Here is a 13,520-nt window from a genome sequence, read left to right on the forward strand (position 1 = left end):
CCCTCAAGAAATCGCAGTTCCTCAAAAAAAGCTCATGGCTGTCATGTACTCAAAAGAGCAAATATTTGCCAGTCGAGACCTACCATTATTACCGACCTTCTCCAGCAGCTCCAGTTTTACTCCTTATTGCCATCACTTATAATCTTATCATGATAATTAGCCCCCTGTGAATCTGGCCTACTGGCATTCTGAAACTTCTAAAATGTCCTTCCCTCCTGATCTGGCTTGGCAATGCCTAGCAATTCCCTTTTGCCCTATTTTGAACTCCAAGATGACAGAATTTCCTAAATGGTTTATTGCGGGGACGCAAGGAACAGAACAAACTAAGTTAGTTAACTGAAGGCTGTTTTTCTATTTCCGCCTGACGATCACATCGTTCCTGGTGGCAGCTCCTGACGTTAAAAAAGCAGCAACGTTATCACCAAAAGTCCTTGGTGGTCAGTAGCTGCAGCGACAGACTTTAGGCCCGCCCCTCAGAAGGAGAAGGAAAAAGACTGTCAGGGAGGCTGGAACCGGCCGGGGCGGAGCTGCACCTCGGGCCCGGGTGGGTTTATAAAGCCCCGGAGGCGCGCGGTGCACAGCCCGCCAGACCCAGAAGCCCGCGGCCCCTCAGGCGCCTGCGCAGCGCGGCCTCCCGCCCCCGGAGCAGTCCCTCGTCGCTGTGACTCCGCGGCTTCCGTCGCTTCCGGTACTTCCCCGATCCGCGGGCGATGGCGGCCGCCGCCGGGGGTGCCCGGCTCCTGCGCGTTGTCTCCGCGCCTCTCGGCGGTGCCGCTCGCCGGTGGCTGCCCCTCGCCGGAGCCCGCGCGGGAGTCGGCGGGCTCCTGGAGCCCCCGAGGCCGGGCGGGAGCGCGCGGGCCAGCTGGCCGCTGAGTGTGTCGGCAGCGGCGCGGAGCAGGTGAGGCGCGGGGTGGGCGGGGGGCCTCGCGGGGGGCGGTGGCTCGCTCTCGGCCGGGTTTCCGCGTTCCCAGGGCCTTTTCCCGGGCCCTCGCGTGCGGGCCACCCCGCTTTTCTCCTGGCAGTCCTCGCGACCCAGTTTCGCCGCCCCGGGGCGTCGCGGTCTCGCTTTTCTCACGTTGCAAAGTTTTTTTCTTGTACCACCGACGCTTGGCAGGTTCCGGGAGCCGCGTCCCCTCTCTCCTGACTGTGCCTGACGGAAAGCCGGGCACTTGCAGCCGCAGGTGCTCCACATTCCGGAGCTCTAACCTTGACTCCTTCAGTGACCTTCATCAGATGCTTCCCGGCATGCCCCGGCCTGACCCCAGACTGCTGCTGTTTAGGACCCCGTCCCCAGTTCTTTGTTAGGAGAAGGTCTATTTAGAATATCCCCACGGTATCCCCTGCGCTTGCCTCTGTGCCCTCTTCTAGTTGATAAAGGGATTTAAAAACCCCTGCGTTGGAGTTGACAGGCCAGGGTTTTAAACTGGACTTTGACACTTACTGCTTGTGTGACTTCCTCAGCTTCGATTAACCTCAGCTTCCTCACTGGTAAATCGAGGGTAACAATTCTTAGACCTCACAGGGTTCTTTGAAGATTAAAGAAAATGATACAAGTAGTCCTGTGTCTGGCAGATAGTGAGGGCTCAGTAGGTTCCACCTCTTTAACAGTAGCAGCTGCTTTTACACACGGTTTTGAGTTGTTTCAATTTAAATGTTGAAAGAGGTGTAAGCCTTCCCAAAATATATGTTGAAGTTTTATATTATGGGGCATATTTCAAAGCACAATCCCATTAGATAATAAAGATAACATATACTCATAATTTCAGATTATGGCAACACGGAGAAGATATACATAATGTAGTTTTGACCCTATTCTGTAATGTAGGAGGACGCAGGAACTGGAGAGAGAGTGGATTTGAATGCCACCTTTCTGGTTTCTACTTTTATGAGTTCCTTGAGCATACCATTTAGGATTTGTTCTTCTCTTCCCCCTAATCCTGATAGGTAGAGGTGCTCAGTAAGTGTTGGTTGCGTGAACTGTGAGGGAAATAATGAAGAACGCTTGCTAGATTTGTCCATATTTCCGCTGCACTTCACTGCCATTTGCTTTTCTTCCCCATGCCTGCTTTGCTTACAATGGAAGTATTTTTGAAAAGTTATCTGTAAACTGGGACATATATTTAACATATTTGTTGAACTATTATTTAAGGGAACATAGTGAATGCTTTTGTAAATGGGAATTATCTTCCCCCAATTTATTAAATTTGGATATATCGTCTTAAAGGGGGACACACCTGACCTAGGTCCCTATAAGCCGGCATTCCAGCCCTTGTTGGCACAGTTTCCATTGATAACTCTGAACTTCCTATCACAATCTTGAGAGCTGCAGTTGGACTTTGCAGTTCTTATTATCAAAGACCTGAGCTGTCTAGTATCATAGTTACTAGCCACATGTGCTTATTTAAGTTTAAAATTAAATAAAACTAAAGATAGTTTTACCATTAGTACTGACCACATTTCAAGGACTCAGTAGCAACTGGTGGCTAGTGGCTACTGTCTCAGAAACTGCAGGTATAACATTTCCAATATTGCAGAAGGTTGGTAGGAGCTGTAGCTGTGACTTTGAAGTTTAACATTTAAATAAACTATTGGTACCTGGATGGAAAATACTTCTTATACCTCACAATACCCTGGCCCAATTTTGTAGTGATTTAGGTTGTAAAGGTTTTTTTTTGTGTATTATTTCACTTCATTCAGGAGAGTCCTATCGGTTAGATAACTGGGAATAAAATTTGTATTTGAACTACTGGCAAAACGAGGAATAGAGGACTAGAACTCAAGTAGTTGTTTGCTTTTTGATTTATGTAATAGTCAGTAATTCTTTAGCCCAGAGTTGTTATGAAGAATTAAGGTGGGTGTGGGAGTAGGGAGCCTTAGACGGGGCCCTTTTATTGGGCTAACTCTCCCAGACTATCCGGAAGTAGAATTATCCTAAATAGAGCTGGAACTTAAAAGCCTGCTAAGAACTTTTATCTCAGCAACCCCTGACAGCTATGTTGAAATGTCTGCTGTGGTTGAGCAGAATAAACATAATGGGTGAAGGATAACAAGTGAAGAAAATAATTGTTTGTGGTGATGGCTGATAAATTGAGGATGATAGAGGGTTTAGAAGGATCATGTTTATTTCCCAGTGCATGAAATCTTATCCTTTTTGGGCAAAGTACTTAGAAATGGGGGGGAAAATCTGTAAAACGCAGCAAAACTCTTAGTAATTGAGTGATAAAGTTACTTGGGTAAAGTAAATGTTTTTAATACTTTCAAGGAACAAGGAATTATTGCAGCCTTTTCCTTTCAGTTCTCTGACAGCTTGGTGTAGTCACTGTTTGTCCTGTTTCACCTGTATGGAAGTGGCTTGCCATGGTTTTCTGAGTGTATGTCAGAATCAGGGCTAGAATCTAGTCTTCTGACTCTTCCAAAACATATTCCTTCAACTGCAAAATTACCTTTCTTCTCTTATTTCCCTTTCTTCTCCTAATCTTTGGTATCTTGCCTGGATAAACCTATTATTACTTTTAACTCTGCAGTCTTTTCTAAGGCTGTACAAATTTAAATACATAGCAGCTTCTCAGGCTTCTTAGCAGCAAAATGACTTGGGCTTTAAATAGTAAGTTTTCAGCAGTTGTTAGGTATTGTGCATACGTTGTTCAGCACTGTAAGATAAATGTTATCCTGATTTTACAGAAGCGGAATCAGATGTAATGGAGATTTCAGGTTACTTTGCTGTGAAGCTTAGCTCTGGAGTGTTCCAGAACAACAGTCCTAAAAGCTTTGGCTTTCAGTACTGTGTATGAAGACGAAATTCTTTCTATTGTACTTCCTTTAAGCTACCAGGCATTTGTTGATGCCAAATCTCTAGCAGAGACTTCTTTACTGGGCTCAGACCCATATTTCCACCTGGATTCTAGACATTCTCATCTGGTTTCTGCATATATTAAATTAAACCAGTCTGAACTTGAACTCATTTCCATCTGCCCTATGCTCCTTCTCCTCTGTTAACCTTAGGTTAAACAGTACCACCTAATTGCCAGAGTTGGACATCTCAGTGTTATTTCTTCCCCCCTCTGAATCCTCTCTGTATGAATGGTCACCCAAACTTTTTAATCCTACCTCTCCTGGGTATCTCTTGTCAGTATCTTCTACGAAGTTGCTTAGTTTATACTCTCTTAATAGCCTCCAAAGTGGTCTCTCTGCCTCCAGGGTATCTTCATTCTCAGCCAGTGACCAATGGTGGAGGTTTTAAAGATCTGGTTGCTAGTATAAATTCTTTTCCCAAATTTTGGAGTGATGTTTATGAAAAGGGGAAGACATTTAAGTGAGCTAGCTGACAGAGAATATAATACCCTGTAATGAAACATATAAGGAGGCATTTTATTTGCCTTTCCTCAGCTTAAAAACAAAAAAACAAAAAAACCCCTTTTCCAGTTCCTTTGATTTTTAGGATACACAGTGATCGAAGTGAGATGCTTGCATATTCAAAAATTATTAAACTGTTCTCTTTCAACAACAGCAGCCTATCAGGCACCTGCGGGTAATTGCCTTATTGATAGCAGAATTATTAGTTTTCTAAAGTCTGTTCCAACCCTGGTCTAATCTCTTAGGGATATATACATAGATACATTTTCTTTCAGAGAAGCTAAAAAGAACAAAACAGACTTAAGGAGAGATGATAATTGCTAAATATCTTCATGTGACTATGTACCTAAGACAAATACTCCAAACCCTCAGGTGGACTTGATAGTCAGTAGTATAGTTGCTATTTCCTTTAAGGTAGGGTTCTTAACCTTTCTTTGTTCCACAGAACCCTTTACCAATCAGGTGAAAACCATAGACCCCTTACTAAGTCCACACTACACTGTGTATTATTTAATAAATATATCACACACCAACACAGCCCACAAGAACAGTGTGTTTTGAATTTCAATTCAAGCTCATGGACCCCTTGTTAAAAATCCCTGCTTTAAGGTGTGGAGCTTCTCACCTGGGAGTTGTGTTAATAGATATGCTTTTGGTTTGTAGTGTTTTTTTCCCCAAATAAACTTCGGAAAGAAAAAGAAAATATTATGAAAGCATATTCAGAAGGGAAAAAAACCACTATTTCTTTGACTGTATAGGTTCTTAAAGCATTTATTTTAAATAATCTTTCGAGATTACTAAAAATACTAAAGGACTTCTTCCTTTTCCAGCTCAGAAGATAAAATAACAGTCCACTTTATAAACCGTGATGGTGAAACATTAACAACCAAAGGAAAAATTGGTGACTCTTTGCTAGATGTTGTGATTGAAAATAATCTAGATATTGATGGTTTTGGTGAGTATGAAACATTCCTTGAAATTTATAAGTGAAACTGTTGGGTTTGAACTTTTTTTTTTTTTAAGAGTTAAACTATAGTGTGTTAAGTAAAATATTCAAATTCAAGATGTGTTGAAAGGGAAAGTTTAGAGTCATGTACATCCCTAGAAGGAAAGCTAAAGCATGAAACATGGGAACATTGGGCTATATAGCATATATATATATGTGTATGTAGATGATGAATGTGGTTAATAGTAAAATATAAGAATGTTCTTCCATGAATGAGAACAATGTATGTTAATATTACAAGATATTAATTAGGTGGTATTTGGGCAAAAATGCACTTATGGAAAACTATGGACTGTAGTGAATAGTAATATAGTAATAGCTTTTCATCAATTGTAAAAAAAAAATTATGCTAAGTGAAAGAAACCAGACACAAAGTACTGTATATTGTTTAACTCCATTTATATAAATTTTAAATGTAAATAAATTTATAGATAAAGAATTAGATTAACAGATACATATGATGGGAGGGATAGAGTGATTGAGAGATGACTGCTAAGGGGAAGGGGATTTTTCTTTTTGGAGTAATGAAAATGTTCTAATAGTGATTGCAGTGATGAAAGTGCAACTCTGTTATATCCAAAGCCATTGAATGTACACTTTAGATGGATTGTATGGTGTGTGAATATGTATTAATAGAATTGCTTAAAAAAAAGTTAACCTCTAGTGTGCCAATTAATATATTCAAATTTAAGATGTGTTAGTTTTAAATTCTCATTTATAAAGAATAAGATTAACACTGTGTCCTTATTCTTTGTGCATGTAAAAGGCTATGGGCCAAAAATCTACTGTTGCCTCATTACCTTATTGTTCACCGTGTGAAGTAAAGCTGTGGGTAAGGCATAGGTTAATAGGTACCAGGTTAGCAATTAATAGATGTTATATTATAGAATGGTAGCTAAATAGTTTCATCAGTTCACCTTTCTAGGAAGTATTAGAGAAGGAAGTATTTTATTTTGAAAGGCTTCATTTCTAGACTTATCTCCCACTTTATTCCTTCCGCACTCACACAAAGCCCATGTTCCAGCAACTGCCATTTTCCATTTCCTCCGTCGTACCCTGTGTATCACTTGTCAGCTTTGCTCAAGGATTGTCTGTGTCTGAAACAATGGTTCTTAAAGCGGGGTGGGGTGGGGTGGGGTGGGATGGGGGGGATCTGCTGACCAGCAGCATCAACATCACCTGGGCAATGCAGAATTTCAGGCCCTACGGCAGACCTCTTGGGGTCAGAAACACTGGGCTATCCATGTGATTTTGATGTTTGCTAAAGTTTGAGAACCTCTGGAGCATATTTGGCTATGCTTCTTTGAATGTGTAGTTCACATTATGATTCAAGAACCATTTCCAGATCAGAATTAATTTCCCTGTCCTCCATTCTCCTATGATATATTACATACACCTGTGTTAACTTTCATTTTATAGATGAGGAAACTAAGACTCAGAGAAATTAACTTGCCTTGGGTTACACCTCTAGCAAGTGAGAGGGGTGGGATTTAAACCTTAGCATCTGACTCCTCAGCTTCGGCTTTTCCTTTACACTCTTCCTCTTAGACACACATTTTGCTGTGTGAATACCTGTTACAGAAATCAGATGAAGAAATAATTGTTTTGTTCCTAACATTGATAAGGAGTTTCATAGTCTAATGCTTAAATATTGAAAGCATGCCCCCACATGCACAGAGAGCCCCTTGGCAGAGGGGGGAAGATTTAATGGTTCAAAGCATTTAAGGAAATTTTTAACTAATCCCTAGCTGTTTACTAAGCTAACTGAACTGAGACTTCAGTGACTGTACAGAACAGGAAATACAGACTTTAGAGAATTAGTCCAGGAAAGTCACTAGAGAAACAAACAGTAGCAACAACAATCACCAAAAAACCAGAAACAATAATATATTAGGGGATATGAGTCTGATTTCCAGAGTTGCCACATTGTTATTTAAAATACCCAGTTTTAAAAAGGACAAGACCTGCAAAGAAACAGGAAAATATGGCCCATACATAGGAAAAAAGCAGTCAATAGAAATTGTCCCTGAGGAGGCCAAGATGTTGAATTTAGTAGAAAAGATAATCAGCTATTATAAATGTTCATTAAAGGAATCCATGTATAGATATTCTTTGGCCTTTCCAACATGGCCATTTGATGTTGCCAAAATACATCACAGTGCACAGTATACAGACTCTTATGTTTGAATAAGTCTATAGGAATTGTGGAATAATATTGGCCAACTATCATTATAATACCAATAGTGTTAAAACCAGTAAGGGCTGATTGCTTTGCATATAGTCAGGCAGGATTTTCTTCTTAGCTTCAAATGTTTTATTGGCATCAATCCCAGTAACTTTGATTTCCTTTAAATGTTGGATTGCATCTCTTAGGAAGATAATGTTTTTTTATTCATGACTGAGATGCCTGAGGAAATAGGAAAATTATTTTCTTCCATATCATGCAAAAATCAACACAGCAAGAACAATTTTAAAAACTTGGGGGAAGCAGCTGTGGCTCAAGCAGTTGAGCTCCCATTTACCATTTGGAGGACCCAGATTCGCTCCTCCGGAACTCCTGGTTAAAAAGAAAAAGAAAAAAGGCGTCTGAGACTTGCAAGGCATGGCACAGGCCCCCTCACAGTACAGTGAAGCGACGCTCAGACCCACCAAAAAGATGATGATGCATCAAAAAACAAGAACCTGGGTTTTCATAAATGAGGAACTTTTGTTTAAATATTATTTAGGAGTGTGAGAAAAGCAGGAAAAGTATACTCAACTATTGGCTTTCTATTATTCATAAAGTTTCTTTAATAATTTTAATGTACTTTTTTTTAATTAGAGGAATCTTGGATTTACAGAAAAATTGTGCATAAAATCCAGGATTTCCATGTACAACACTACCACCAACACCCTGCAATATTGTGAAATATTTTTTATAGTTGATAGTATATTTTTATAATTGTACTATTAAGGTTCATGATTTAACTTAGAATTAACTGTTTGTGTAGTATAGTTCCATGGATTTTTAAAAAATTTTATTTTGTTATATATACAATATAACATTTCCCTTTTAATCATATTCAAATGATAATATACAGTTATTTCATTGTTTTAATTGTGTTCATAATGTTGTGCTACTATCACCAACATCCATTACCAAAACATTTCTATGATTCCAAATAGGAACTCTATACATGTTAAGCTTTAACTTCCCATTCCTTATTCTCAGCCATCCCCTGGTAGCCTACATTCTAAATTCTGACTCTTTGAGTTTGCTTATTCTACTTATTTCAAATCAGTGACCTCATACAATATTTGTCCACTTATGTTTGGTTTATTTCACTCAGCCTGATGTCTTAAAGGTTCATCCATGTTTGTCTCTTGTATCAGGACTTCATTAATTTTTATGGCCAAATAATATTCCATTGTATGTATATGTCACATTTTACTTGTCCATTCATGGGTTGCTTTCATCTTTTGGCAATAATGTTGAATAATGTTTAATAATGTTGTTGTGAACATAAGTGCAAATATCTGTTTGAGTCACTGATTCAGTTCCTTTGGGTATATACTGAGTAGTGGGTTTGTGAGGTCATATGTTAGTTCTATACTTAGCCTTCTGAGGTACTGCCAAACTCTTGTCCACAGCAGCTGCAGAATTTTACATTTCTACCAGTAATGTATGAGTGTTCCTATTTCTCTGCATCCTCTTCAACACTTGTTATTTTTTGTCTTTTTAGTAGTAGCCATTCTAGTAGGTATGAAATGGTAGTCTCATTGAGGTTTTGACTTGCATTTCCCTGATAGCTAGTGATGTTGAGCATATTTTCATATGCTATCTGGCCACTTGTAATCTCTTCTTTGAAGAGATGTCTATTCAAGTCTTTTGCCCATTTTTTTAACTGGGTTGTCTTTTTTTTTTTTAAGTTGAAGGATTTCTTTATATATAATGGATATTAATCCTTTATCGGATATATGGTTTCCAAATATTTTCCTTTCATGATAAAGTCCTTCGAGGAACAAATATTTTTAATTTGATGAGGTCCTATTTATTTTTTTCTTTAGTTGCATGTGCTTTGAGTATAAATCTAAGAAACCATTGTCTAACACAAAGTTGAACATGCTTCCTTATGTTTTCTTCTAGGAGTATGATAGTTCTAGCTCATATATTTAGGTCTTTGATCCATTTTGAGTTGATTTTTGTATATGGGATGAGGTAGGGGTCCTTTTTTTTTTGTGCAAATGGAGATCCAGCTTTTCCAGCACCATTTGTTGAAGAGACTATTCTTTCCCAGTTGATGGTCTTTGCCACCCTGTCAAAAATTATTTGGCCATAAATGTGAGGGTTGATTTCTGAGCTTTCAGGTCTGTTCCATTGGTCCTTGTGCCAATACCGTGCTATTTTGATTACCGTGATTTTGAAATAAGTTTTATGATTGGGAAGTGTGAGTCCACCAACTTCATTCTTCTTTTTCAAGATTGCTTTAGCTATTTGGGGTCCCTTACCCTTCCATATAAATTTGATGATTGGCTTTTCCATGTCTGCATTTCTGTTATTGATTTCCAGCTTCATTCCATTGTGGTCAGAAAATACAGCTTGTATGATTTCAGTATTTTTGAATGTTTTGAGACCTATTTTGTGACCCAATATATGGTCTGTTCTGGAGAATGATACATGTGTACTGGAGAAAAATGTATATTCTGTTTCTGTTGGGAGAAGCATTCCATATTTTCAGGTCTAGTAGGTTTAGAGTATCATTCAGAGACTTGTACTTCCTTATTGATCTTCTGACTAGATGTTCTATCTAGTATTGAGAGTGGTGTGCTAAAGTCTCCTGTTAATGTAGAACTGTCAGCTTCTCCCTTCACATCTGTCAGTATTTGCTTCATATGTTTTGGGGCTCTGCTGTTAGGTGCAATTGTTACATCTTCCTGTTAAATTATCCCCTTTATCAGTGTATAATGACTGCCTGTGTCCCTTATAACTGTTTTTGACTTAAAATCTTTTTTATCCTATGTTAGTATAGCCACCACAACTCTATTTTGGTTTCTTCTTGGATTGTATATATATATTTTCCATCTTTTCACCCTCAGTCTACTTGTGTCTTTGAATTTAAGCTGAGTCTTTTTCAGACAGCATATAGTTAGGTCATGCTTTTTTATTCTGCCAATTTCTGCCTTTTTCCTGGAGTCTTAGACCTTTTTGTCCCTCACTTCTTTTAATGCATCTCTAAAAATGTTACATCAAAAGAGTAATTTAGGAAACGAGTATGTATAATACCTCATTTTAAAAAAATTATATATATGCAGAAAATATTGGACTACCCAATTGGTAATTTAAAGTAAGGATAAAAGTTCTTTTTTACAAATTCCATGTGATTGATACCTTTTGTGTTTGAATCATCTACATACTAATTTGATTATTTTTTATCTTGGGTCTGTCAGTATTGATGATCTATACAGCTGCCCTTGTAAAGACAATTATCACTGTGCGAGGATATATAAGAGAAACAGTGAACATTGTTCCATAATCTTTTGTGCTCTGGGAGGGCTAATGTGGAGGCTGTGTATCATGGAATTATTTCTTAGTACCGATAAGCTAATGCCAGGTACCCATTTGAGTCTCTAGCATTCTGAGGCCTGTTTTTGTAAACATATTTCTCAAAGTGGTTGACTCAATGAAATGGATCAAGGTTACTCAGTCAGATATACACATTGCACTAGTTTAGGCTGATTTAGGTCTGAAATGACTGGTATATAGAACTATTTGATTAGAGCTCAGAGAAGAATGGCATAGGGGAGCCATGTTAGACCATGAACACTGGGCTCCTCTAAAGCAGAGGAAAGGCACATATTTTTTAAGTTTTTTGTAGAATACTCTTCAGATTTTTCTTATTGCTAATAAAGGAATTGCGGGTAGGTCAGAGAGAAAAGGGGCAGGAGGGAAAAGATCAACAAAGAAATAAAGTTAATGTAAGGAGAAATTGGGGGTGGGGGTGGGGGTGATAAATGGAAGCAGAAAGAGCAGGAGGCGAAGGTGGGTTTACATGTAGTCCCTGTCTTGAAAATGAACAGATAATTGCTCTATATTTTGCCATTTCTCCTGTGTTCTACCACCATGATCATGTGTCTACTGCTTTATCCCCTGTCCCCCAACACACACACAAACACACAGGTACCCTTCTTTCCCCATCTCTCCCACCTCCCACCCCTCTTCTCCCAATATGAATACATCATTAATTTTAGCTGGATCATTATTCAGTGTGTTTCTTTCTTTTTTCTTTTTTTTTAAATTATAACTAACTACTATTGGCAGCTCAGCCATGTGGTGTATTATTTTTCTTTCTTTGTACTATTTAATTGCTTTTTTCATTTGCTTAATTTTTGATGTACTTACTACTAATTCAGCCCCAGACTCACTTCCAATTGTTAATTTTAATCTCAAAATATTCAGATGAATCGAGTATTCTATCATCTTGGAAAAATTTTACCTAGAAGCTTCTGTTCCAATTCGGTGAATTTTCTTTTGTGTCAGAAATGCAGCTGTCACCTAGGCCTTCACTCTTTTCTCTCTTATATTTGGGATTACTGTCCTCGATCTGATATTATCTCTTCTTTATTTACTCCCAGACTCTCTTGGAGCTTATCATTTTCTACTTGCTTCCAGGAAAAATGTATGTATGAAGCAAAATTTTTGAGATGTTGCAAGTTACACTTATTGACATTTTGGCAGCATATTGAATTGTAAAAAGTATTATCATGATTGTTGAAACTGACTTAGAAAATAAGGAAGATGATATAGCTTATGAAAGAACTGGGGATTTGCTGTACTGCCTGAGTTTGAATCTCAGCTCTGCCACAGGTATATATGCTGCTTGTCTCTGGGTCTTAGTTTTCTGATCTGTGAAATGCCTGGTGCATAACTGCTCTAAGTGTTTGCTATGGTGATGCAGTAGGGCAAGGACAATTAAATGGCCAGTATATTTCTCTCATAGCAAATAACAAATATTTGAGCTCATATTATATACTAAGCCTTGTTAAGGAGCAACAAAAATGTAATACTTCGGTAGATCTTTTCAGTTTTTCTATGTTTATTCCCATTATAATTAATATGAACATACCTTTGGTTTTTTTCTTTTTAACCATGCTGACTTTACAATATGCATGTATTTCTTTTACAGTTAAAAAGTTGAAATTTAATAAATAAAATCAAGAGTGTAAATGCCTAAATGTTTTATCTAAAAATTATCTTTGATAATAATAATTGGTGTCCTTCCTTAGTGTGTGCATGATATGCTTTTTTATCTGCATATGCTTTGGCTATCTTACTGAGCATTTAAATTAATACTACTAATAAAAAAAATGCTACAAGACACAATAATCCTCTTTTGACTCCTTCCAGTATATACTGTTACTGAAACAGACTTCATTTTCCTGGTGGGGCAAAGATGGACCAGTAAATGGTGTTGGTACAATTAGTAGCCATTTGGAAAAAATAAAGTTGGAGTCATAACATCACATCATACAAGGAAAAATTCCAAATAGGTTAAAGAATATAAAATAATAAAGTGTAAAGTTGTATTAGAAAAAAGCATTTGAGAATTCTTTAATACCTTGGTGTAGGGAAGGACTTTCTAACCATGACAAAATTCAGGAGCCAATTCATTTGTATAAAAAATCAACAACTTAAGGAAGCGGACTTGGCCCAATGGATAGGGCGTTCGCCTACCACAGGGGAGGTCCACGGTTCAAACCCTGGTCCTCCTTGACCCGTGTGGAGCTGGCCCATGCACAGTGCTGATGTGTGCGAGGAGTGCTGTGCCACGCAGGGGTGTCCCCCATGTAGGGGAGCCCCATGTGCAAGGAGTGTGCCCCGAAAGGAGAGCTGCCCAGCGCAAAAGAAAGTGCAGCCTGCCTAAGAATGGCACCGCACACACGGAGAGATGACACAGTAAGATGACACAACAAAAAGAAACACAGATTCCCAGTGCCACTGATAAGGATAGAAGCAGTCACAGAAGAACACATAGCGAATGGACACAGAGAGCAGACAACTGGGGGAGGGGGAGGGGAGAGAAATAAATAAATCTTTTAAAAAAATCAACAACTATATGACAGAAACACCATAAATAAAGCCTATAGATTTGTCAAGCTGATAATATATTTGTAATTCATATGG

At 38.6% G+C, this 13,520-nt stretch overlaps 1 protein-coding gene across 2 annotated transcripts in view; it reads left to right on the top strand.

Moving 5' to 3' along the window:
- Nucleotides 1–309: 309 nt before the first annotated feature.
- FDX1 (ferredoxin 1) overlaps nt 310–13,520 on the top strand; it is a 34,931-nt gene continuing 21,720 nt past the window's right edge. Inside the window, exons 1-2 of one of the 2 annotated variants that reach the window (XM_012520704.4) lie at nt 310–898; nt 5,184–5,308. In XM_012520704.4, coding sequence (XP_012376158.1) covers nt 711–898; nt 5,184–5,308 — 313 coding nt within the window. In that variant the 5' untranslated portion in view covers nt 310–710. The remainder of the gene's footprint in view (nt 899–5,183; nt 5,309–13,520) is intronic. The other variant, XM_058289456.2, reaches the window with a different exon arrangement.

The sequence above is a fragment of the Dasypus novemcinctus genome, chromosome 27 (assembly GCF_030445035.2).
Source record: "Dasypus novemcinctus isolate mDasNov1 chromosome 27, mDasNov1.1.hap2, whole genome shotgun sequence".
Lineage (NCBI taxonomy): Eukaryota > Metazoa > Chordata > Mammalia > Cingulata > Dasypodidae > Dasypus > Dasypus novemcinctus.